The sequence below is a fragment of the Marmota monax genome, unplaced genomic scaffold (assembly GCF_021218885.2).
Source record: "Marmota monax isolate L192 unplaced genomic scaffold, Marmota_monax_Labrador192_F-V1.1 WCK01_AAM20220418_F8-fsc00064, whole genome shotgun sequence".
NCBI classification, from domain to species: domain Eukaryota; kingdom Metazoa; phylum Chordata; class Mammalia; order Rodentia; family Sciuridae; genus Marmota; species Marmota monax.
The window spans coordinates 10,316,845-10,344,021 of record NW_026694542.1 but is presented as its reverse complement, the minus strand read 5'-3'; the positions used below and the strand labels follow the sequence as shown (position 1 = coordinate 10,344,021).

The 27,177-nt window shown below is 38.8% G+C and overlaps 1 protein-coding gene across 4 annotated transcripts in view; it reads left to right on the top strand.

Annotated features, from left to right (window-relative positions):
* The window catches only part of Fbxl20 (F-box and leucine rich repeat protein 20), a 111,072-nt gene extending 89,299 nt beyond the window's left edge, over positions 1 to 21,773 (top strand). For all 4 annotated transcript variants that reach the window (XM_046420600.2, XM_046420601.2, XM_058571578.1 and 1 more), the window contains 7 exons: positions 1,414 to 1,488; positions 6,424 to 6,554; positions 8,676 to 8,736; positions 9,617 to 9,661; positions 11,698 to 11,754; positions 12,771 to 12,983; positions 14,390 to 21,773. In XM_046420600.2, coding sequence (XP_046276556.1) covers positions 1,414 to 1,488; positions 6,424 to 6,554; positions 8,676 to 8,736; positions 9,617 to 9,661; positions 11,698 to 11,754; positions 12,771 to 12,983; positions 14,390 to 14,497 — 690 coding nt within the window. In that variant the 3' untranslated portion in view covers positions 14,498 to 21,773. The remainder of the gene's footprint in view (positions 1 to 1,413; positions 1,489 to 6,423; positions 6,555 to 8,675; positions 8,737 to 9,616; positions 9,662 to 11,697; positions 11,755 to 12,770; positions 12,984 to 14,389) is intronic.
* The last annotated feature ends 5,404 nt before the right edge of the window (positions 21,774 to 27,177 follow it).

Sequence of the window (27,177 nt, the reverse complement as noted above, 5' to 3'; positions counted from 1 at the left end):
GTACCAAAAAGAAAGTTTCTTTACTGCCGATACTTCAAACTGGATAGGCAAATAAGACAGTCCTGGAAATTTTCTCTTGTTTAATCATCAGGAGTTGTTTTTAAATATGCCAAGTATGCAGTAACCTGTGTTTTATAGTATTGACACTTATCCTCCCAGTCACATCACAAATCCAACATATTTTGTCATTAAAAATTTTGTAGTCTTGGGGCTGTGAATGTAGTTCAGTGGCAGCTTGCTTGCCTCGCATGCATAAGGCTCTGGGTTCAATCCCCAGTACCACCAAAAGGAAAAAAAAAAAAAGTACAGCCTTGCTAGGCATAGTGGCACTCAGCTGTAATCCCAGCTACTTGGGAGGCTAAGACAGGAGAAGCTGAAAATTTGAGGCCAGCCTAGGCAATTTAGTGAGACCCTGTCTCAAAAGAAAAATGAAAAAGGCAGGTGATAAGGTGATATAACTCAGTGGGTACAGTGCCCCAGGGTTTTTTGCCCAATACCACCCCCCCAAAAAAAAAAAACTTTTTAAAAACAATCTTATTTTTTCACAGTGAGGAAAGGAATTGACCAAATAGCACCTAATGATCAAGAGTGAATTTAAGCCAGGTTTGGTGGCACATGCCTGTAATCCCAGCTGCTTGGGAGGCTGAGGCAGGAAAATAAAGTTTGAGACCTTGTTTCAAAAGGGAAAGAAAAAAGTGGATTTATATGATTGATAAAGTAAGGCTAGTCTCTATCTTATTTTATTAATGGTATGAAATCCATACTTTGGATTCCATTAAAAATTCCCTCATTCTCTTACTATGATAGGAAGAATTTTGTTGTTTGAAATTGAGCTTTGGATGTATGGCTGCCTTAAAACAACAGCTTGAGCTTCTAGTTATTTATGGAATCCTGAAAAATATTGATTGGAATGCATCATTATGATCAATTACTTACCATCTGTTCTCAGCACTGTAAGCATGCCACTGATCTTCCAGCAACAGATAAACACGATGGATTCCTTTCTTGGCTCTCTGTCCCCAAAATTTGTTTTAAAAAAATCTTCATAGGTGGTATTGAAGTGTGAAAATCATTTTAGCTTAATAATCCCTCTGCAAAGTACTATGAAGTATATTTAACTTATCAGAAGTAAAATCCATAAATACTAAGCAATGTTTATGTCATCTTTTCCTTGGTTTGATGATAACAACATGAATTTGATGTGGTAGGAACTGATTTTTTAAAATACTGATAACCCTGCTAATAGTAGGAATTACTTTGTTATGTGAACATAATTTTTTATTTCTGGTTCATTGTTCTTTTGGAACTTGGGTGGCTATACTGAGAATGTATTGATGAATGTATAAATTCTTAAGTCTTTTTCCTTTGAAACATTGTTAATAATATTTTTTTCTTATTTTTTAATCTTTTTAGCTGGAAGATGAAGCTCTCAAGTACATAGGTGCACACTGCCCTGAACTGGTGACTTTGAACTTACAGACTTGCTTAGTAAGCATCCATTCCTACAATGCTTGTGTTAATAATTCCATTCAGTACTGTTGTTAAGAATTTCAAGACCAGTGACTTTTCCAATACAACCTAAGGGATACAGTAAACACAAAGAGGACTCTTATCTATTTAAGAAAAACTATGTATTCTTTTATATATATTTTTTATTTATTTATATTTTTTAGTTGTAAATGGACACAATACCTTTATTTTACTTACTTATTTTTATGTGGTGCTGAGGATTGAACCCAGTGCCTCACACGTGCTAGGCAAGTGCTCTATCACTGAGATACAATTGCAGCCCCAAAATTATTTATTCTTAAAAGTAAACTTCAGTATTTAAAATTGCAGTAGCACTTTATAACCAATTATTATGTATTAATGAGTTACAAGTATGAGAAAACACTGACCTAAAACTGACAAGCAAGCTGGATGCAGTGGCACAGACCTGTAATCCCAGCTACTCAGGAGGCTGAAGCAAGAGTATTGCAAGTTTGAGTCAGCCTGGACAATATAGTGAGACCCTGTCTTAAAATAAAAAGGGCTGGAGATGTACCTAAGTGATAAGTGCCCCCAGATTCAATATCTAGTACCAGGAAAAAATAAAAAATAAAAGTTGGCAATCAGTATGTACCCTTTAAATAATTTTCAGGTAATGTCTATATTTAGCACTTTGGCTTGTTCAGACTATCAGCCTTTTTGTGTCTACCCCAAAATGCCTAAATTTTACTCAAATAATTGCTGAAACTATTCAGGGACCTAGAATGTTGACAATAATATCTCTTGCCTAAAAAATTACACATCTATGTTACCTTGGAATAGAAGCCTCTCATAGCAAAGAAAGAAGTTGATAAGGGCTTTCCAAGTATGTGCTTCTGCTTGTTATATCCTCTCCTCCACCTGGAACTGGAAAGCATAGTGGTTGTTTTATTTATGTGATGTGTAAAAGACTACTTTTTATGCAGTTTAAGTTACCCACTCTTCCGTCTTTGAGGAATGGTACTGATGATGATCTAGTTAGCTCCTGAAAATCAAATTAAAAGAATGATACCCCTGCCTTGTTTTGTTTTGAGTGAGGTCTTACTATGTTGTTCAAGCGAGTCTTGAACTCCTGAGCCCAAGTGATCTTCCCACCTCATCCTCCCAAATGCTCAGACTAGAGGCATGCACAACCATACCAGCTTTCCTTCTTTTAATTCTGACCATCTTCCTGGAATTCTGACCATCTTCCTTGGGAAGCTGAGGCAGGAGAGTGGCAAGTTTGAAGCCAACTTCAGAAGCTTAATTTTGAATGTTTACCCTGAAAGACTATGCACAACAGTTATAAACATGGTACTATCATTTTAGAGTTCTAGAAGAAAACTGTTGTGACCAAAACATGATTAAAGTACAATCTTTGATTTTTTTTAACCTTTCTTGGCATATTTGGAAACAAAAGTTGGGCCAAGCACAGTGGCTGTGGAGTCTCAGGCAGGAGGATCACAAGTTCAAAGCCAGGCTCAAAAGAGGGTGGAGATATGCCTTAGTGGTTAAGCACCCCTTGGTTCAATACCTAGTAATAGTAATAGTAGTAGTAATAATAATAGTAATAATAATAGTTGGATAAATTTTACTATTTATTTATTACTGGTGATTGATTATTTTTGGTACCAGGGATTGAACTCAACCACTGAGCCACATCCCCAGCCCTATTTTGATTTTATTAGAGATAGGGTCTCACTGAGTTGCTTAGTGCCTCGCCATTGCTGAGGCTGGCTTTGAACTTAGATCCTCCCGTCGCTGGAATTACAGGCGTGTGCAACTGCATCCAGCTCGTAACCACTATTTTAAAATTTTGAGACAGGGTCTCACTAAAGTGCTTAGGGCTTCGTTAAATTATTAGCTTTGAATTTGTGATCCTCCTGCCTCAGCTTCCCAAGTCACTGAGATTACAGTGCCACCACACCTGGCAAATCTTACCATTTTTTTTTAAGTGTCCAGTAATATTTTAAAAAAATTTTTTTTTATGTTTGAGGTTGTAGATGGATAGCATACATTTATTTTATTTGTTCTTTTTTTTTCTTAGATGTTGATGGACCTTTATTTTATTCATTTATTTATGTGTGGTGCTGAGAATCAAACCCAGTGCCTCACACAATCTAGGCAAGTGCTCTACCCCTGAGCCACGACCCCAGCCTTATTTGTTCATTTTTGTGTGGTGCAGAGGATTGAACCCAGTGCCTCACACGTGAGTGCTAGGCAACAGTCTGCTGCTGAGCTACAGCCCCAGCCCCACAAATTTTACTATTTTTAAATTTTTAATTAAGCCAGGTGCAGTGGCACAAGCCTGTAATCGCAGCAGCTTGGGAGGCTGAGGCAGTAGGATGGCAAGGTCAAAGCTATCCTCGGCAACAGCAAGGCACTAAGCAACTCAGTGAGACCCTGTCTCTAAATAAAATACAAAATAGGGCTGGGGATGTGGCTCAGTGGTTGAGTGCCCCTGAGTTCAATCCCCAGTACCAAAAAAAAATTTTTTTTAATTTAATTGAAGTACAGGCAATGTGATTTTCCTCAGTACTGTCCTATAGGCTTTTTCTTTTAAGAGATGGCCTCACTTTGGCTCAGACAATCAATGCTCCTACCTCAATCAGACTCTTGTTTGGCTGAGTCTATGGGCATATACCATTGCATCCAGTGAGACTATAAAACATAAGAAGGAAGAGGCAGCACAATCCTACAATGCTTTTTCTTTTTCTTTTTTTTTTTTTTAAGAGAGAGAGAGAATTTTTTAATATCTATCTCTCTAGTTTTTGGTGGACACAACATCCTTGCTTGTATGTGGTGCTGAGGATCGAACCCAGGCTGCATGCATGCCAGGCGAGCGCGCCACCCCTTGAGCCACATCCCCAGCCCCCAATACTTTTTCTATAATATTGTGTAGCACAAATTTCATTGTCCTGCTGAATCTACATGTTTGATTCCTGTTTATCTAGTAATAACGATGCAACATATCATTTGTGTAGCGCTTTTTTGGGTACTTTCACCCATATGTAGACTTCATTATTTTTTTTAAATCTTTATTTTTATATGGTGCTGAGGATTGAACCCAATGCCTCACACGTGCAAGGCAAGCGCTCTGCCACTGAGCCACAACCCCAGCCCCAGGACCTCATTATTTTATACTGATGACAAATCATGTATTTGCCTGGGCATCTTTTTTTTTTTTTTTCCTTTCTACTAGAGATTGAATCCAGGGATTCTTTACCACTGAACTATATCCCCAACCTTTTTTTGAGACAGGATCTCATTAAGTTGCTTAGGACATGCAATCTTGCCCAAACTGGCCTTAAATTTTCAATCCTCCTGCCCCAGTCTCCCCAGTTGCTTGAATTTTTATTTTTTTATTTTGAGACAGTATCTCACAAAATTGCCTAAGCTGGCCTTGAACTTGGAATCCTCTTGCCTATAGCTTCTGAGTCTCTGAAATTAAAGGCATGTGCCACCAGGCCTAGCAACATCCAGATTTTTTAATCTGTATTTTTTTGTTTGTATGATATTAAGAAGATGCTTATTTAAACAATGGCTATTAAAAGTTGGGTTTTTATTTTTATTACTTGTTGCTATTGTCCTTGCTACTTAACAACATTGCTTGATTAAATAGTGATGGCAGTGGAGCTTTACTTTTAGGCCTATACAGTTAGTGAATCTAGCCAGACAAATTGAAGTGCTGATAAACTCTATTATGTTAGATGTTTATATGTAACTTTTTTATTATGATATCCTTAAATGTGTATTTTTTTTCATTTAAAGTAATTTGAGATAAAATCATTTTAAATAATGTATGATTATATCTGAGTTAAACACAACTATTTGTCTCCATTAATTAGGATGTTCTTTATATTTTAATATTCAAACAGCAAAATGGATGCTGTTTTGAGATAGCAACTATCATCCACAGGTGTTTTGTTTTTGCTTGTTTGTTTTGGGTACTGGGGATTGAACCTAGAGGCATTTTTCTTTTCTTTCAACATCTTTGTTTGTATGTGGTGCTGAGGATCAAACCCGGACCGCACGTATGCCAGGCAAGTGCACTACCGCTTGAGCCACATCCCCAGCCCCATAGGGGCATTTTTCAACTGAGCTATATCCCCAGCATTTGGGGGGTTTTATTTTTATTTTTCCAGGCATTTCATTGTTATTATTATCATTATTATTATTTCATTATTTTTTTTTATCTTTTTGGTACTGGGGATTGAACTCAGGGGCACTCAACCACTGAGCCATATCCCCAGCCCTATTTTTGTATTTTATTTAAAGACAGGGTTCACTGAGTTGCTAAAAGCCTCGCCATTGCTGAGGCTGGCTTTGAACTTACAATCCTCCTGTCTCAGTCTCCCCACCCATCGTGCCCAGCTTGTTTTTCATTTTGAGACAGGATCTCCCTAAGTTACTTGGGTCCTCACTAAGTTACTAAAACTGACCTCAAACTTGCAATCTCCTACCTTAGCCGCCTCCTGTGTCATTGATATTACAAGCCTGTGCCACTATACCCAGCCAGAGTTTTATTTTTTCCTCCAACCAGTTTCAGTTTGAACTTGTAAATAAATATGTTTATACTATTAAAATACTGCAGTTCTTGTCTGTTTTCTAGGTTTTAAAATCATTTAATTGAATTTACCCCATGCTTATTTCCATTCTTATTAAGTTAAAAGAATCCCATTATAGCTTCTTGCCTTTATACCAAAAGCAAACCCAGATTCTCTTGCAACTAAATCAAAAGGAACTAGAAAGAAGAAACAAAGTGTGTTCATTTTCTTTTAGGTTTACGATCTGATTAATATCAAACCTGCCTAGATTTCTTTTTGGTGTTGTTTTCATAGAGATGTTATTTTTCCTTATTTTTCGTCTGCTAAATTACTAATACCTGTGGGTTTTTTTTTCCCCCTTGTTTTTTAGCAAATCACAGATGAAGGTCTCATTACTATTTGCAGAGGGTGCCATAAGTTACAGTCCCTCTGTGCCTCTGGCTGCTCCAACATCACAGATGCTATCCTGAATGCTCTAGGTCAGAACTGCCCTCGACTTAGGTAAACATTTCTTCTCTAGTGCAAAAAAATCAAGGAAAAAGAACAAAAGTCTACTTCTCATTTATTCTTTGGAACTTTGAAATTTTAAGATAGACATTACAAGTCATTGTCCTTTTTGATGCCCACCTACTTGCTTTGTACTTCATTATGTGTAATTGGCATGAACCAAGAAACAGCGGTTCCAAAATTCTACTTGCTATTCATACTAGAAAAGAAAAGAAAAAAAGCATTTATTTCATTTCTTAAGAATGAAATAAGGGGGCTGGGATTGTGGCTCAGTGGTAGCACATTCACCTAGCACATGAGAGGCCCTGGGTTCAATCCTCAGCACCACATAAAAATAAATAAGTAAGTAAGTAGGTAAATGAAATAAGGTGCTGGGTTGTGGCTCAGTGGTAGAGCGCTTGCCTATCATGTGTTAGACACTGGGTTCAATTCTCAGGACCATATGTAAATAAATGAATAAAAAATAAAGGTTCATCAACATCTAAAAACAATGTTTTTAATGAAATAAAGATATTTTCTTTAATTAATGCTTTATATAATTCTTTTCTCAAAGATAATTTTAAAGACTCACTCTCGGGTCATTTATGTTGTAGTTATGATGCCAGGTACATAGCAGACAGTATTCAAAAAGAAGAAACAACTTTACAAGAGGAACTTTTTGTGTTGACAGTCTTTTAGAACAGCCTTATTTTTCTGTGGCTCCTTCTGTTTGCTCATATATGGGATTGGCTGGTTATCTACTAAGAATTCTGTATTAGTATGTAAGAATTAGTACGTAAGAATTCTGTATTAGTATGTAAAATCCATATTGATTTTGTAAAGAGCACATGAGAATCTTGTAATGAATGGAGATGATCCCCGTATACCTTTTTCGTTTTGGTTTTGTTTTAAATATTACCTGTATCATACTTAGAAGTTAAGCATTGTTTTAGGTACTTTCAAATGTTAATTCATTTAATCTTCATAACATCATATAATCAGTATTGTTATCATCACATTGTAAATGAGAAAATCAAGCCCCAAAAAGTTAAGTAACCTGCTCAGGGTGTCACAGCCAGTAAGTGCAGGAGCAAGGATTCAAAGCCAGGCAGTCTGCCTCCAGAGCCCATGAAACTACTTTTCTTACACATAATAATCATTGAAAAGCAATAAAATTTTTAAAAAACTTTTTTAGCTGGTGAACATTTTGCCTTCAGTATCAAAATTCCTTCATAGATGATAGATTCGTTTTGGTCAAAATCAATAATATCAGAAGTCTAAAACAGAGTACTTCTTAGGAGATAGGGAAGTAACCAGACCTCTCTCTAAAATATTAAACACTATCCTTTCCTGTATTAAAGCAAGGGGTATTCAGCTCCATCCTCCCTCTAATGATATAACCTCATTATATCATTAGCCTGGAAAGGCTGTCAAATGTGACCATCACAAAATGTGTTTCAGTTAGTTGCTCTTTCATTGGATACAGCATTCATTTCTACTTTTGATTCCCAAGCCTTTAATTGGTGTTTAGGTTGGTGTGTAACAGTTGCTAAATAGGAGAGTAGCTGCCAGCCCAGCTTCCCTTTTCATTGGGTTCCCTTGGGAGCCTATGGGAGGAAGCAGAAAGCTTTCTAAGTATGGATTTTCATATTTGGGACAGACCTGTAATTAAACAGTCCCTTCATTACATTTTTTAAAAGGTATTGAAATCTGAGTGAACCCACATGTAAAATGGAAAGAAAATCTTATTTCAGTAACAGATTAAATAATATAGAATATTTATCGCCATTTCCTTTGTTTTCTAGGAGCAGGCTGCCCTCTGGGGGTAAGCAGTATGCCATCAAGAAGGCTTTTAATGCATTTTGGCATAACTACAAGCTTCAATTTTATTCCTCTCTGTTCTTTGATTGCATCACCCTGAAATGTGGTATTTATAGGACCACTTTATGATGACTCCACAACAATAAATAGCAAGATCCATATATAGATTGCTTAGCTATTAATGTCTCTCTATATTATGAAATCCTTAGAGAATAATAAATTGTTTTCTTAAATTTTGTTTTAATAAAACCAATTTTTAGGGACCAATAGCTTGACTTCCACTTTTTTGGTGTTTTTTTTTTTTTTTTTTAACAGAATATTAGAAGTGGCAAGATGTTCTCAATTAACAGATGTGGGCTTTACCACTCTAGCCAGAGTAAGTATTTTCTCCAGGTTTCATAGGTTTATTTTCTTATGTTTTGTTGGGTATTTTTATTTCAGAAGAACAAGCACCAAGGGAAATGTAGCATGGCAGAATTAGGTGTGTGAGAAGGGGGCCTTCTTCTGTAGCTAGTCTTCCTGAGCATTCTCATGCTACAGCTACAGACCTGTTGATACCAGTAAGAAAACAAACTGTTCTGGAAATTCAGACATGCACTGGGGAGCATGACACTCCTCCATGAAACTAAAGTTCTCCACAGTTTCATAAGATGATAAATTAAGCAGCTGAAAGAAACTTGTTATTTGATATGTGACTAGTAGGTGAGAGCAGTGTTGAAAGCCTGGTTTTTAAATGGAGAGGCTTTAATTATTTTCTGTATTCTGAAGATTAGACTTATAATGGTTTATAACTCAGTATATAATAATATCATTTAAAATTATACTGACTTTGACCAATGTTATCGAACAAGGGGGAGGTCATTTGCTTTCAGGTAGATCAATGGAGTTGGGTGAAAGCCAGGACACTTAACTAAAGTGAAGCTTGCTTCCTCTCTTCCCAAGAAACAGTTTTTATTGAATTATTTATGTTTGAAAATATCTCTATATTGGCCCAGTGTTACTGTTTGGCACGTTTATTCCCTTGAATGTTTAAGATAATAAATATTTAAATGTGGGATAATTGAGATATTTCACTATGATCAAAGTATAAAATGTGTAATTAATGAAATAAAATAGAAGGTGACACTAGAATGATACCAATTCTGAAAAACTAAGATTTCATCAGTATATTTAATATAAACTTTCAGTTTTCTGGCCTTAAAGTTTTCCCTTGTTTAAAATGGTTGTATTGTATTGTTTGGTTTTATACTTTGTAGAATTGCCATGAGCTTGAAAAGATGGACCTGGAAGAATGTGTTCAGGTAAGATTGTGGATTTATATTCACAAATACAGTGTGATAGAAACTAATTACATAATACGTGCACATCAGAATGTCCATTCCCTACCCTAGTGTAGGACACTGAAATACCTGGCAGCCCTACTGATTCTTCATTTATTGATGTGTCTTCTAGGCACACTAGGCAGAAGTGCTTATGGCATAGGTGTTAAAGAACTATGAAAATACATTCCATCAATCATGTCACCATTAGAAAGGACACCTTTCAGGCCATAAAGCTGTTAAGGTATTTTCTTTTGCCAAGTGTGGTGGTACACTACAGTAGTTCCAACTACTCAAGGGGCAGGAGGATCTCTTGAGCCCAAGAGTTTGTGTCAGCCTGGAAAACATAGCCAAACCACATTTAAAAATAAATAAATAAAGCTGGATGCAGCAACATATACCTGTAATCCCACTGATTCAGGAATATGAGGCATGACAATTCCAAGTTCAAGGGCAGCCAGCCTCAGCAACAATTTAAAAAAAAAAAGATTGGAATGTAGTTCAATGGTAAAAGTGCCCCTGGGTTCAATCCTCAGTATCCCCAAAAATAAAATAAAGAAAGAAAAATACTTTTTAAATTACAGAACAACATTCCCCAGCCCTTTGTTTATTTGTTTGTTTTGTTTTGTTTTTGGAGACTGGGTCTCACTAGATTGCTGAGACTGGCCTCAAATTGGTGATCCTCCTGCCTCAGCTTTCCAAATTGCTGAGATTACAGACATGCACCACAGCATCCAGCCTCTGTTTATCTCTTGTACACACCTGAGTGTCTTCTATGTCCTTTCCAGAGGTAGTCCTTCTCAATGGACCCGCTCCATCCACAATTTCTTAAAGAATTGAAGATGAATTTGAAAAGAAGCACTGATTTGCTTTCATTCCTCTGATAACTAAAAAAAGCCATTCTTCTTCCCTGAATGTACATAGTTTACCCTGATCCTAGCAGTGCCTATCTGCCTCCCTTGGTAACATAACTAACATCCATGTTATCAATTCTGAGTCATAGTGTGCCTTATTAAAATGAGGCCAAATATCAAGCAGGTCAGGTGGTTCTCACCTGTGATCCCAGTGTCTTGGAAGACTGTGGCAGGAATCTACAAAGTTCAAGACCAGCCTCAGCAACTTAGCAAGATCCTGTCTCAAAATTAAAAATAAAAAAGAGCCAGGGAGGGCTGGGGATGTGGCTCAAGCGGTAGCGCGCTCGCTCGCTTCGCATGCATGCGGCCCGGGTTCGATCCTCAGCACCACATACAAACAAAGATGTTGTGTCTGCCAAAAACAAACAAAAAAAAATAAAAATATTAAAAATTTAAAAAAAAGAAAAATAAAAATAAAAAAAAAAAGCCAGGGATAAAGCTCAGTGGTAGAGCAACCCTGGGTTAATTCCCCGATTCTACAAAAATAAATAAATTAATAATAAAAAATAGGCCAAATATCCAAAAATTTGAGGATGCTTTGATTTTAATTTTTTTCTTTTTCATGGAGTACTTTGTTATTTATTTATTTATTTTGTATTGAGGATGGAACCCAGAGGCACTGTACCACTGATCACATCCCCAGCCATTTTATTATTCAAGACAAGGTCTCAGGCCTCATTAAGTTTCTGATGCGGTCTTTGAACTTGGAATTGTCTTGCCTCAGCCTCCTCCTGAGTTGCTGGGATTATAGGCTTGTGCCACTGCACCCAGTTCAGCACTTTCTTCTGATTATTTTCTTTGATGGTTCCAAGAAGTGGATAGAAGTAACAAGGGGACAACATTTCGATTTCACTTCAAAAACAAAACAGAATTTTGAGCAAAAATATCCAAAGATGAAGACTAGAGCCAGATGCAGTGGATCACCCCTATAATACAGGCTACTCAGGAAACACCCAGGATTGCAAATTCAAGGTCAGCCTGGACAACATAGCAAGATCCTTTCTCAAAATAAAATTTTCAAAAGACTAGAAATACAGTAAGAATGAAGTATAACCTGTAGTTTTATTTAGAATTATGCCTAAAATAAACATGTGTTTCTTTCAGATAACAGATAGCACATTAATCCAACTTTCTATACACTGTCCTCGACTTCAAGTATTGGTGAGTTTGACTTTCAAGGTTGTATATGTTTGTTTGGCTTAATCAAAACAGTACTGCCAGGCGTGGTGGCTCACGCCTGTAATCCCAGCAGCTTGGGAGACTGAGGTGTCAAATCCAGCCTCAGCAAAATCAAGGCAGTAAGCAACTCAGTGAGACCCTGTCTCTGAATAAAATACAAAAAAGGGCTGGGGGTGTGTGGCTCAGTGGTTGAGTGCCCCTGAGTTCAATCCCTGGTACTCCCTACCCCAACAACAACAAAAAGCAGTACTGTAGTTCTAGTTAAATAAGATCCAGCTCTTGTTTTCCTCTTAACTGTCTGGCTACCAGTTTTTGGTATGGGAGTATGCTTCTCAAAATTGCCAACTTCCAAAAGATCTAGGAAAGACCTAAAAAGTAAAATGGGGACCAATCAGGCTTTACAGGGGAAGTTCTCTTTGGTACTACTTTGAGGAAGGGATTTTGGTTGATCCTATCCAGGCTCATTGTGGTGTATTTGGTCGAAAGGTAATATCCAAAATTGGGCCAAGGATTCCAAGTCTCTCAGATTCAGAAACCTAAGGAAAATTGAAGAGTTACATGTGAGATGTAAAAATTGTCTTCAGCTAATTTATTGTTGGGTCATACCCCTGCACTTGATATTCAATTTTTATTTCAGGAAATTTTGTATATGAAAAGTTTGATCTCTGCTTATCCCCCTAGAGAAGAAAAGTGTTAATTTGGGTAGAGGGTAATTTTTAAAGTTATGTAACTTTGTTTATGAAGTAGTTCATGGTCATTAAGTGAATTTACAAAATATGTTTAGAATCACACACAAAAATATCAGTCATTGGTTGCCAAAAGCAGAACCCATGCAACTCTATTTTGCATTCTTTATTTCATCACACATGGATCTAGTGAAAGTTCCATAATCATCAAAATCAAACCAAAAAGGTCTTCTATCTGATTGTACACAAGTTTCTGGCTAACCGACTTCCGGAAAATATTTCAGCATCTTTCTTTGCTCTATTTGGCCACAGAGTCTATCTCACTGTGAACTGATCACAGATGATGGAATTCGTCACCTAGGAAATGGGGCCTGCGCCCATGACCAGCTGGAGGTGATTGAGCTGGACAACTGCCCACTAATCACAGATGCATCCTTGGAGCACTTGAAGAGCTGTCACAGCCTTGAGCGGATAGAACTATATGACTGCCAGCAAATCACACGGGCTGGAATCAAGAGACTCAGGGTAAAAATGGCTTCATCACTCTCCAGCTCTGGTGTTCTCACCACCCTTTCTTTTATTTTCCTTCATTTTCTTTTCTTTTTATTTTTCCAAATTTAGATTCTCCTGATTTTTATATTTATTTGGACATTTAGTAAGGAGGAAAAAAAATGGAGAGAAAATGTAAGGGTAGATAGTTTTTACCTGTGGCTCCAGATGGAAATTTAGTAGAACAATACCCACTGAAGAGATAAAGTAGGTCTTCTCCCAGCAGTTTGTCCAGTAATGTCCAGAGCTTAATCACATCCCCAGAGTCAAAAAAAAAAAAAAAGAAGAAGCACATACCAGATTTTGGTTCTAAAGGAAAGGAAAAAACTAATATAAAATGTTTGATTAAATAATAAGATTTATAAATTCAGCCTGTTTTTCCTCTTTACATCAAACCCTTTTTCTGATTTTTGTTTTTTAATTTATTTAAGTACTGGGGATTGAACCCAGCAGCATTTTGCCATTCAAATGTATCCTCAGTCCTTTTTTTTTTTCATTTTGAACCCTGAGACAAGTCTCTGGAATTACAGGCATGATCCATCACACCTATGTTCTCCAGTTTTGTTAAAAACAGTTATCAAACTCAGTGGAAAGGTGTCTGATTCTGTGAAGAGTGTGAACAATGGTATTCTTAGAGAGAATTTTTTTAATATTTATTTTTTAATTTTCAGTGGACACAACATCTTTATTTTATTTTTATGTGGTGCTGAGAATCGAACCTGGGTCATGCCCGTTCTAGGGGAGCGCTCTACCGCTGAGCCATAATCCCAGCCTGTGATCAGTGGTATTCTGATACCTAAGTGAGCAGTTGCCACAATACCCTTGGCATCAGAATTTGCCAGTTGAGAATAAATGTGACCTTAAACGCCCAAGCTAGAAAGCAGGCAGGCATGGAAGTGAAGGCCTGAGGCACACAGCAGGCACTCTGCCTCCCCATGGCTGCTGACCAACCACAGAGCAAAAGCAGTCGGCCCCTGTCTCCTGCTAATAAAATGGTGACAATTTAAAAAAAAAAAAGTATCAAAGTTATGAGTTGAGCTAAGCATAGTGGTACACACCTGTAATCCCAGGAATTTGGGAGGCTGAGGCAGGAGGACTGCAAGTTCAAAGGCAGCCTTGGCAATTTAGTGAGGCCCTGAGCAACTTAGCAAGACTCTGTCTCAAAATTTAAAATAAAATGGGCTGGGAATGTGCCTCAGTGGTTAAGTACCCTTGGGTTCAATTTCTGGTACCAAAAAAAGAAGTTATGAGTTGACTTGATTATTTAGAACAGCATAGAAGGGGACAAATCTTCTGCCCTGCTTTCATGTCCATTCAGCCCCTCAGTGGTTTTTCTCGGAAGCAATGTTCTCTATCTTAGTAATGTTTTTGTCTTGTTTCAGACCCATTTACCCAATATTAAAGTCCATGCCTACTTCGCACCTGTCACTCCACCCCCATCAGTAGGGGGCAGCAGACAGCGCTTCTGCAGATGCTGCATCATCCTATGACAATGGAGGTGGTCAACTTTGGTGAACTGAATATTTAACTGACACTTCTAGAGTTACCGTGGAGTCTCTCCAGAGGAAGCAACCCGTGTTCTGGACAAGGATTACAAAGTGAGGGCAGTGTTCAGATCCCCAGAGCCACACATACATATGCATACACACCCTTACTCCCATCCACTCTAGCTCTGTGACCATGGGACTAAAATTTGTGCTGGCTTTAAGTGGATTGGTAAAACTTAACCATTTCTGTTGGACATGCCCGGAAGAAAATCATAGGCCAAGGTAGAGGGAGGGGGCATTCCAGCAAACCCATTGTTACTGCTACTGTGGTTTCTTTATTTTGTTAAGGGGTTTCTTTGGGGATTTTGGAACAGTAACTACAGTCCTTCAGGGTCAAGGGAAGCATGGAAAAACAACAAATGATGTATCCAGGGACCAGAAAGAAAATTTATTTGCATCCTAGAAATGGTAGCCATCCATTTTAAGATGACTACAGAGCTTCTGTGCTTCCTGTTTCTATGCCAACATGCTGAGCATGCTCACAAAGAAGGCTTGTCCATTCCTGCCGTGTTTTAGTATTTGGCCCAGGGGTTTCCTAAATGGCTACATTGAAATCACTGTGGTCCAAATATGATTACTTATTCACTCAAATTGTCACTATCTGTATCACACTTATGCATCTGTCTTCCTTTCTCCCTTCCTCCTTCCTGCACTTTTGCTCAGTCTGTCATACCTGTTCATAGTCTGTCTACTCACACTCAACTGTTACTCTTTTGTGTTTACAGTTTGCATTTTGAATGATTAGTTGGGGTTATCAAACATTTTTGGAAAAAAAAAACATCAATAAATATTTTTTTAATTCTAAATTTTACCATTAGGGGACCCTGCCTGAATCTTTGCCAGTCTGAAGGGAAATCTTAACACAAGTAAGAAAAGTTATGAGAAGAAATCAAGCTAAACCTATTTTGATGAAAACAAACTTTGCCTTTTCGTTTCTGTTTTATCTTACGATACATGATAATTTGCATGATATCCCCAGTATTCCCTTTGCAAATTTTTTGTCAAACTCCACTAACTTATTAGAGAAATGCAGTTAGTGAAGAGTAGATGGCAGATCCCAAAACAGCCTGAAAGTACCAACCAACCAAGCTCAGACGTTAACGATTAACATTATCATATGTTCACTGAATCTGGGCATGATTACCTAACTTGTGTCTGAGAGGTTATTTTGTTTATCAGGAATGCTGCTAGAGGATCTGTGCAGACTAGCCAGTCAGTTTCTTTTTTCCCCCATCATAGCTCATCAGGAATGTAAGAATGGCCATATAACATCATTGTTAACAGGGTAAGTAGCCAAGTAAAGGCATTGGAGCAGCTGAAAGAACACCCTGAGAGGAAGTAGAGTTTAATGTCTGTCCAGGCACCAGAGCTGAAGGAAGGAGTTCAGAACCCATGATTCAAAGTCCAAAAAAAAGTCTCCCCCCCAAAGAAAATCATAGAGGATGAGGGAAATTTTCAGAAGATTTCTGAACCCCAAGGTTAGAAAGCTTATGTAATTTTTTTAATAGGGTGATTTGGGGCAAGGGATCTTTTAAGACATTGATGTGCAATCCACTATGATATTAGATCATCTTTTGAATGATCCTTATTATTAAAAGCCTTTTTTTTAAATGCCGAAGGTACTAGTTCTACCAGCATATATAAGAAAAAGTCTGATTTATTTATCCCATTGATGTAGAAAATGATCAAATGAAAGGGTCCACATTAAATGTATTTTACCACATTAAATATATTTTAAATCCTATTTTATTATGCCCTTTTAAAAGTTCAGATTATTTTTTCCATTTCTCCTTATCTTCTTTTCAAATTATAAGGAATATTTATTCTCTTTCTCTCTCCCTCCCTCCCTCCCTCCCCGCCTCCCCGCCTGTCTCTCTGTCTCCCCACCACCACCTCCCTTTCTCTCCCTCTTGTTTTTTTGAGATGGGGGTCTCACTATGTTACCCAGGCCGATTGTGAACTCCTGGGTTTAAATGATCCTCCCAAGGAGCTGGGCCTATGGGCTCACACCACTGCATCTAGCAGGAATATATCTTTTTAATTTATTTTTGTTATTATTTTTGTATGTGACTGGGGATTGAACCCAGGGAGGTTTTACCACTAAATATATCCTCAGCCCTCTTTTTGTTTTTTTTAAGACAATCTCACTAAGTTGCCTAGGCTGGCCTTGAACTTGTGATCCTCCTGCCTTAGCCTATTGAGTTACTGAGATTAAAGGAGTGGACTTCCGTGCCTCACAGGAATATATATTTTAGAAACCCACTCTCCTGGATGTATGCCACACATACAAATACATATATGCATACATACACTTCCAGATGTGGTTAATAATATTCAGATCCTCAGGTCGCCTGTTCAAAGAGAACTAAAAGAGAGAAATATTTACAGGCCATCTGCTCTAAAGTATGGCTATTTTTTTTAATGCCTGAGCAAACTGACAATAAAACCTAGATCAGACAGTAAATATAGATTTGAATTGCCTGAGTTGAGACTATTAACTTCTTTACTTAAAAGTTTCAGCAACCCTATTATTCACTGGTATATCAAAAGTCTTGAAAATGCTGTTTCTCTCCGCAAAGGGTGTACCCATGTGCAGGTTCTAGGCTTGCATTGGTGTTACCTGCTATGAAGTCAAATTTCAGCCCATCTGAGCCAAAAACAAGTCAAGTGAAAGAGAACAAAAGTCCAAGGGGGTATGACTTATGGTCAGGCAAGAGCCTTGTTCTTTCTCAGGAAGCTTCAGGCCCATCAAGCTTGGAAGAAAATACACATTATTTATGCTAATTTACACCTACACCAGATGATGAATATGCTAGGATTACATGGTAAGTTTGGTCATGTGGGAAAGGTCCTGACATCAGAATGTTTCCTGTTTCAGCCTTTGGAATACTTTTTTTTTTTTTCCTTGTGGTACTGGTACTGGAGCTTGAACCCAGGGCTTTATGTATGCTAGTATGCTAGGCAAGCATTCTACCACTAAGCTAAACCCAGAGGCACTTAACCACCAAGCTACATCCCCCAGCCTTTTTTATTTTTTTGAGATAGGGTCTCATTAGGTTGCTTAGGGCCTCACTAAGTTACTGAGGCTGGCTTTGAACTTGTGATCCTCCTGCCTCAGCCTCCCAAGTTGCTGGGATTACAGGCATGCATAACCACACCCAGCTCTGAAATGGTTTTGAGAATTCAGAAAAGCTTCACGTGGGAAAAATTTTCCTTAGGAACACCTTATTGGTCCATTGGTCTTATTTCATAGCCACTCTCAAATATGTCTTTTATAATGAAAAAATACAGAGTAAACAGAAGAGATTTAGAATAAGTAAAAAGCTTCCCTTAAAGCTGTTCCTGTGAAGCTGTGGGCGAGCAAGAAGAAATTATTGAAGTGTCTCTGGAGAAAGTTCTTGAGTATACGGATCATTTACTTTTTACAGCCTTCTCATAGTTTTATCCATTTCATTTTCTAGCAGAGTTTGCTACATCAATATTTTTACATTGCGTTCATCAGCCCCATTGAGGTGATTTCAGGGTGTTTTTTTGTTTGTTTTTTTTTTTACTGATATCACCTTATCCTTCCCACACCTATCCTGACCCTCTATTTAAAGCCTCCATCTCACCCTCAATAATGCTGCTGATTTATTCTCAGATGTCTCCAGTGTAGCTGCTTCTTTGAGTTCTTGTCCTGATTCAGGTAAACCATTGAGGACAGCCTTGAATTTAGTAGCTGTCAGGTGGCTTGAACCATTTTTCATTGAATGTGCTTTGATGTTTGCTTACTGAATTTTAATTGAGTTTAAAATCAAACTGTTGTATATGAGAAATAAGGGGATCTGACTTGGATTTTCCAATATTTGGAATGCAAAAGCACATTGTGCTTTGTGTTAAAAATGTTTTCTCCTTTTACTAGATGTAAAAGTATTCCATAAATTGTTTTTGTAAATTTCCAGTCTTATTTCCACATCCATTAAGTTGATTTAGCAGACATAAGTCAGAAATTTCACATATCCCTTGTATTAAATACTTTAGAGGGAAACTTGGTGAATAATTTTATGATGCTTTTTTTGTGTGTGGCTTTCTAGACTTATTTGAATTGTGCAATATAGCCATAATGCTACAGTGACCCATCTCTTATTACCTTGTAAAGTGTATTATTGGTCTGATAGCCTACTGATGCCATAACAACAACATAAGCAACAACATAAGCAGTGGAATCTGCCTTGGCTTGAAGTTTTTAGGAAGTGTGAGAGTAGTAACTGAAGAGGGTGATTTATTTCCTTCCTGTGAGGGCAGCATATCCTTCTAGGTGGCAGTGTTGTTGGGAAAAGAACACTCGTGGGTCATGATCAGTCCTTGGACATGATCGGTCGGTCCTTGGACATAGAGTGTTTATTGCACTTTAGTCCTCACAGGCTGCTCATACCAGTTGCCACAGTGAGAGAAAGGGTCTAAAGGAAAGTGCCCTCCTTATGGTGCCTCCTGTCTGACAGACTCTTTGATTGGTATACTCTGAGCTCTGGAGCATTTTACAGAAAGATTCCTCCTCTTTCTGCCTGCCAGTTCCAGGTTTTCAAACACCACAACCCCAAGCAATGTAAGTTAGCCAAGTCTCCTGTGAGAGGAAGTATAGAATGGTTGGTTGAAAGTCTTGAGGCAGAATCCCTAACCCTCTTAGATCTTGAACCAAAGAAATCTAAAACAGTAGGAGGTTGAGGAGAAAACAGAGTCAGTCTCAGTTTCTCCTTACCTTTATTTCTATCATAAATTTTAATTGAAAGAGAAAGCTGATGAACTTGTCAATAGCATATAATTGACCCAAGTAATCTGAGAATAAAATGTGACTGTAATAGTTTTAGCCAAATTTCCTAACTTAACATCTTTATTCTCCAGCAAAGAGAATAGACCACTTAAGCACCAGTTGCTCTAACCTTGCCTTCTTTCTTGGGATAAATTTTTCCCTGCCAAAAACTACCATATGAGGCAGATGTTTTATATGAAGGTATTCTGCAGCTTGTCTTTTTTTTTTTTTTTTCCTTTTAAGATAGGGTCTTGCTAGACTCCCAAGATGCTTGGTTTATAGGCATGTGCCATCACACCTGGCTTCCACTTTTATTCCTAGGAATATTGATTCTGTGCCTCTGAAGCTTTTTGATTATTAGGAAAGTCAGTATGAAATCTCTCAGCTGAGTCTGAGGGAACCTTAGGAATCCCAAGAGAATTACAATTAATTTTCAGGAAAAAGTTTTTTGGACAAACTTACATGTGAAATGCTAGAAAATGTCCATCTCTGTTTCACATGCTATTTGCTTAAGCCATTATAGAGTTCAGTTGACAGATGTTGAGTCTCAGTGTTTGCTCAGCCAGAGTAGTTTATTGCCCTTTTAGGGAAAACCATGAGCAAGTAAACCTTTTTATTTTGTGTGTTTTCGAGTGTCTAATTTTGAAAAATTGGCATGGGGAAATGGTATGTGAGGCTCAAAAGAAAGGAACAAATCAGTTCTAAAACTGAGGTCCTTTGCCTCAAGGTCAACATCTGTCCTGAGCACATAACCACAGCTGCCTCACACCTGAGGAGGTTTACTTTCCTCTTTGTATGAGGAACTCCATGTCCTTGACTGGCAATTCGGGCTTCTTTTCTACATCTCTAACCAGATCATCTAGATGGAGATTGGCACCCCTGGAAGAACCACCAGGGCTTCCCAGCTGCTTCTGGGCATGGCTTTAGTACCAGGACAAGAGCATGTAAGCAGTCAACTAGAATTCTAACCCGAAGAAGAGATGGCAGAAATGAGGTGTCCAGGCATGTACTTCTCTTCTGCCATGCCCTCCACCCCCCTGCAAACAGGGAAATATTTGAAGTAATGTATTTATTTTTTGTTGTTGTTGTTACTGTGGAAAAAGAAAACATTGCCCCACTTACTACTTACTCTTATTAATTCAGATCTATGCCACACTGCTGCTCACACATGTTTCTTAGCCTAACCCTTCTCAGCTCCTGAAGTTATTAATTTACTCTTTTTTTTTTTTCTTCTTTTATGGCACAAGAGAATGAGAACCTAAAGACAGAAAATCCTAACTTGAAAAAAAGTCTTTAACTGGTATGGTTTGGTTAATTACTTTATCTCTATCCAAGTCAAATGATTTTCTTTCTTAGTGCTACATAATCTTTAATAAGTGAAACCTTTGCTGCTACTTTCCTGGGTTTACATCAAGTTCTTCCCTTCTCTTAAGAATAGTTTCTTATCTGTACTTCTCTGGTGACTGTTAATTTCTAATGAGTACAAAAAGGGGTGAGCCTGTGAGTTCTTCTCCTACTCCCCTTCCCACCCCCACATCACACACTAATTCTTACTCCCGGAGCCTGTTGGCACATGTACAAGAACCATGGGACCAGGCTCACCAGAAACTTTCCATGTTTTCCTCATCATGCTGCAGCCCAAGAGCTGACCCCCAAGGATCTGTGACTACCCACTGCAGAGGGTTACTGTATAGGGGGAGAGGCTTCTTAATTTTGCCTTTCTCCACTCTTGTTTTATCACTCAGCCTTCAGATGCTTCCCACTCTGGCCTCCTCCCTTTTCCTTCTAGGAATTGTTTCCAGTTAACCTGCTGCCTACATTTTCCAGCTGCTCTGCTCACCTTTGCCCACCTTCCAGTGACCCTGAGAGCACAGACCTGAGTGACGTGGCCTGTGCAGAACTCAGAGAACTGTGAGGACTACCCATGCCTGTCAGACTCTGCTGTGAACAGAGATGGATGGGTAAATGTTGCTGTTGGAGAAATTCTTACTTTCAAACCAGGCTGTCTGATCCCTGCATCCCATCCAACTCCCCCTAAGAGATGAAATGCAGAGTGGGTGGAGTACAGGGTCTGGTCCCTGCCCCCGTAGCCACTCAGCCTGTTCAGGAGTGCTTCAGTGTGTGGGAATTGCTGCTTGTTCCCACTGGCCCCACAGTCCCTACATGGTGACTTAACACCAGGTTCCATTAGCTGTCCAAGTGACTGGATTTCCACTCAATATTTTTGGCACTTGAGGATGGGGGGAGGGGGAGTTATTTAAAATAAATAAAATCCAAGGTGGCAGTAGAGGATTTCTTTTGCTTTAAAATCTTTGGACTAAAAAAAGAAATGTTTTTATATATAAATATATAAATTGTTATGTAACTATTATTGTTTTCTGTATGTTCTAATTTTGTTTTATGATGTAATTAAAGGAAATAAGCTGTGAAGACTTTTCATTTTCCTATGGAAATAGTCTGACTTGGAGCTGTGATTCCTAACTTCCTTGAACTGTAGAACTACAAAGGCACCTAAGGCTGAAAGACTTCTCTTTGGCAGCCTATCTTTTTTTAATACCCTTTACTAGCCTTTCTTTCTTTCTTTCTTTTTTTAGACAGGGCCTATTAAGTTGCCCAGGCTGACCTCATACTCCTGCCTCAACCTCCCCAGTAGATAAAATTATAGACACATGCCATCACGCCCAGCTACTATAACCTTTATTTAATATTTATTTATGCCTTTCATAACCTCTTTTAATACTCTTAATAGCCATTTATTTAATACCCCAAACAATTCTTGTCTTCAAAAAAACATGAAAGACATAAATTAGAGTTGCCTTAATTAATTTCATAGTTAAAATTCAGCCTGAGTCTTTTATCTCTATGCAGAGCATTCATGCCCTTACTTTGACTACAGAGGGGTAAAGATGGAGTACTACAGTGATTAAACACAAGGTCAGAAGTCAGACTGCCCAAATTCAAAGCTATACCACTTGCTGCCACTGTGAATTCAGTTAACCCCCCTGTCTCTGCTCAGCTCTTCATTGGTAAGATGGGGATAACAGTATCTACTGCATGGAGTTTTTTTGTTTGTTGGTTTGTTTGTTTGTTTTATTTTTTTAGTTATCGGCAGACACAACATCTTTTGTTTGTATGTGGTGCTGAGGATCGGACCCGGGCCGCACGCATGACAGGCGAGCGCGCTACCACTTGAGCCACATCCCCAGCCCCCTGCATGGAGTTTTGAAGATGAAATATCATGTTATTTACAATGACATGAAAAACTTTTTTTACATACTGGGGATTGAACCCAGCGGTGCTTTATCACTGAGCTACATCTCCAGCCCTTTTTATTTTGAGACAAAGTCTTGCTAAATTGCTGAAGGCCTTGCTAAATTACTGAGACTGACCTCAAACTTGGCAGCCTCCTGCCTCATCCCCCTGAGTTGCTGGGATTATAGGCATGTACCACTGTGCCAGTGACATGGAAGACTCTTGAAAAGCCCTGTGGATCCTGTATAAAAGTTAGAGACCATCTGGGTCCAACATAGGCCCTTTGAGGAATGTAAGCAGAGGTCCATATTAACTGAGTCAGCTCTAAATTTTTTTTTTTTTTTTTTAATACTGAGGATTGAACCCAGGGGTGCTCAACCACTGAGCCACATTCCCAGCCCTTTCTTATATTGTTTAGAGACAGGGACTCACTGAGTTGCTAAGTGCCTCACTAAGTTGAGGAGGCTGGCTTTGAACTTGCGGTCCTCCTGCCTCAGACTCCCAAGCTGCTGAGATTACAGGTGTGCGCCACCCGGCAGCCCTGAATTTTTTGAAGGAAGCACTTTCTAGGCCTTGTACAGGTTAAACAGACCTCCCTTTCCACTTCCTATCCTGTCCAGAGGCCACCTGGTTTAAGATTCACCAAAGATGATTGGTAAATCACAACTGAGGTAAATTATCAGTGAGTAATTGTGCATATATGTTTAAGAGAACACCTTGTCTTCTACTCAAAGTTCATATTAGGTTTTCACTGTTCTGTAGATTTGAAGATTTTCACTATAAAACTTGGAGTAGGATGGAAAAAAATATAATCCAATATCATTTATCTTTTGAGAATGCATTTATCTCTGGGCACAGTGGCATACATCTGTAATCCCAGCAATTTGGGAGGCTGAGACAGGAGGATTGCAGGTTCAAAGCCAGTCTCAACAATTTAGGAAGACCCTGTCAAAAAATAAAGAAAGCACTTATTTAAGGTAAGATTGGTTTTCTGTAATGGAAAAGAATAGGTCCCCACTTGACAGGATATCCCAAAATTAATTTCAGGTGAAGTATAGACATGAAAAGGCAAATTAATTTAGCTGGTTGTGGTGGTGGTTCATTCCTATAATCCAGTGACTCAAGAGACTGAGACAGGTGAATTGAAAGTTCCAGGCCAGTCTCAGCAATTTAGTGATATCCTGTCTCAAAATAAAAAGTGGGGGTGGGTGCTGGTGGGGAGGGATAGGGGCTTGGGGTGCAGATAGATGGTAGAGTACCCCCTGGGTTAAATCCTCAGTACCACAAACAAACCTGAAGTTTTAATTTAAAAATATGCATAGGAGGGACTAGGGGTGTGAGCTTGGTGGTAGAACACTTACCTTGCATGCACAAGGCCCTATGTTTAATCCCCAACATTCCAAATACAAACTATAAGAAATTGTATTTTATGACTTTAATATAGGAAAAGATTTTTTAATTGATTTTATTTTTTAAATACGTGACAGCAGAATGCATTACAATTCTTAAAACCCATACAGAGCACAATTTTTCATATCTGTGTAAAAAGTATGTTCACACCAATTCATGTCTTCATACATGTACTTTGGATAATGATGTTCATCATACATTGCTGGTGGGACTGCAAATTGGTGCAGCCAATATGGAAAGCAGTATGGAGATTCCTTAGAAAACTGAGAATGGAACCACCATTTAACCCAGCTATTCCTCTCCTGGGTCTTAAAAACAGCATACTACACGGACACAGCCACTTCAATGTTTATAGCAGAACAATTCACAATAGCTAAACTGTGGAACCAACCTAGATGCCCTTCAGTAGATGAATGGATAAAGAAAATGTGGCATATATACACAATGGAATTTTACTCAGCAATAAAAGAATAAAATCATGGTATTTGCAGGTAAATGGATGGAGTTGGAGAAGATAATGCTAAGTTAGCCAATCCCAAAAAAACAAATGCTGAATGTTTTTCTCTGATATAAAAAAGATTTCTTAATGGCCTAAAAAAAAAAAAAAAAACAGATTAGAGCTGAACTTAGCACTGGTGGCACCCACCTGTAATCCCAGCAGCTAAGGAGGCTGAAGAAGGATTGTGAATTCAAAACCAGTCTCAGCAATTTAGCAAGGATTTAGGCAAATTAGCAAGGCCCTGTCTCTAAATAAAACGTGGGGTTTTGGCTCAGTGGTTAAGTACCCCTGGGTTCCATCTTGGGTATCAAAAAGAAAGGATTAGCCAGGCAGGGTGGTGAAGGCCTATAATCCCAGCAGCTCCAGAGACTGAGGAGGATCATGCGTTCAAAGCCAGCCTCAGCAAAGGCAAGGCACTAACCAACTCAGACCCTGTCTCTAAATAAAATACAAAATAGGGCTGGGGATGTGGCTCAGTGGACAGGTGTCCCTGAGTTCGATCCCTGGTACCAAAAAAAAAAAACAGCCCCATACAACTTAGTGGTAGAGAACAGTTATGGTATTTCCCAAATCCTTAGAACTATGGTTTGTTTGTTTTTTAAGAGAGAGAGAGAGAATTTTTAATATTTATTTTTTAGTTTTTGGCGGACACAACATCTTTTTTGTATGTGGTACTGAGGATCAAACCCGGGCCGCACGCATGCCAGGCGAGCGTGATACCGCTTGAGCCACATCCCCAGCCTAGAACTATGGTTTTAAATTACAGTGATTTGAATGTTAAATTATCTGATCTGGAGGCTTTAGTATTGGTTTTTACCTAAACCAATTGGAAGGAGAATGAATCCAGCTGGATTTATTTTTTCTTTATCCCAGACCATATCCCTTGCTCTAATTATAGTTTAAGCAAAAGGTTTTTCCCCTTAAGGACCCTAAACCAAGAAAATTGACAGGTTAAACATACCTTTGTTTATTTTTTCCAGTACTGGGGATCAAACCCAGGGCCTCATGCATGCCAGGCAAGTGCTCTGCCACAAGCCACATTCCTAACCCAAACATATATACCTTTGAAATTTCTTATTTATTTATTTATTTTTAGTTGTAGTTAGACACAATACCTTTATTTCACTTATTTATTTTTACGTGGTGCTGAGAATAAAACCCAGTGCCTCATGCATGCTAGGCAAGCGCGCTACCACTTGAGCCACATCCCCAGCTCTGCTTTGAAATTTTTAATTTTAAACTTTTATAATAAAAGAGATGGGTGAGTAAAATTTTAAACATAGATTAACAATGTTCAGCAGTCAACACTGCTCAGGGCGAAAAGTACCTTGCCAGGGGTTTTTTTGTTTTGCCTCTCATTTGACCAGCTCAGAAGGTGAGCAAGGGAAGCTTGTCCAGGGTTCCAACTATTGCTTCTGAGCAGAAAGAAGTGTAAGGCTAGAGACTATGTGCCTCCTTCCAGGATGAATTAAGTGTTCTAACAACCCCACTTCAAATTCACTTCCTAGCCTCCCTTTTCTGCAACACTGCCAAGCTAGGAAGCATGTAAGGCAGGCATTTGAATGACCAGATCACAAGCGGACTGGTCAGAGCTGTGATACCAGGTTATGTCCAGCAAACACATTCCCATCTGCCTGGTATGATTGTTGGGGAGTGGGTGGAGAAGATTGGGGCCTTACCACTCCCTCTGATCTCACTTAAGAGAATATGTGCTTAACAGTCTTCTCACTCTAAGACACTCCTCTCCCTTTTGACCCCTTCCTTTCTTCACTACAGGGACAAAAATATGACTCATCCTTAAGCTTCTGAACCACCTATAAGGAAGACACTATCTTTAGAACCAAACAGATTAAACTAGGGAAGAATTAAAGGAAGCTGGGCGAGAGGCAGAGGAATGAACAATGGCCACATTGGGACTTGTGGCAGAGACCTGCTCTTTTACCTGGTTGCTGAGGAGAATAAGAATGTCCCCAGGGCCCTGGTGGATCTGAAGGGCTGGGAGAGCCAAGAACTTATCCAGCTTCCCCATCAGCTCCACAGCACTGGATTTATCCAGAGAGATCTCTTGTTAAAAGCTTGGGGGGCAAGCAGCACAGAAGTGGGATTGTTGGGGATGTGGGCACATAGACCATCCTAGAGGGGACTGGGCTTGACAGGAAGATGGCTACCCGCGGAGGAAGGAAGAGCCATGGAGACAGCTTTATGTAGTAGAGGAGTTCTCAGTTTAAAGAAACAGGAGTGACTAAACGCCAGATACCATAAGGTTATGATTTACTCCCACATACTAATAGAATGGTAAAAATCAAATGGGGTAGGAGTAGAACATGGTAGAATAAACCCAGGGAGACATTCCGTGAGGAGAGAGAACTAATCTGGTCATGGGAGGCAGGGGAATGCCAAGGGATGTTGGGAGAGACCAGAGATGTTTCATAACAGCCACAGCTGGAAAGACTAGAACCTCACCTACCTAATCAGGGTTCTTAGGAACCTCATTCTCTTGCCTAGAGGCTCCTGGGCCAGGAAAACTATTAGCCCTTTGTCCTGAACTTAATTCCCACTTCTAGCCCCCAATTTGAGGAAGAACCCAGCCACCTCCCAGGTCCCTAGGGAAGGAAGTCACTAAGCAGTTCTTCAGAACATGAATGCTGACACTGGGTATAAGGAGAGAAAAAT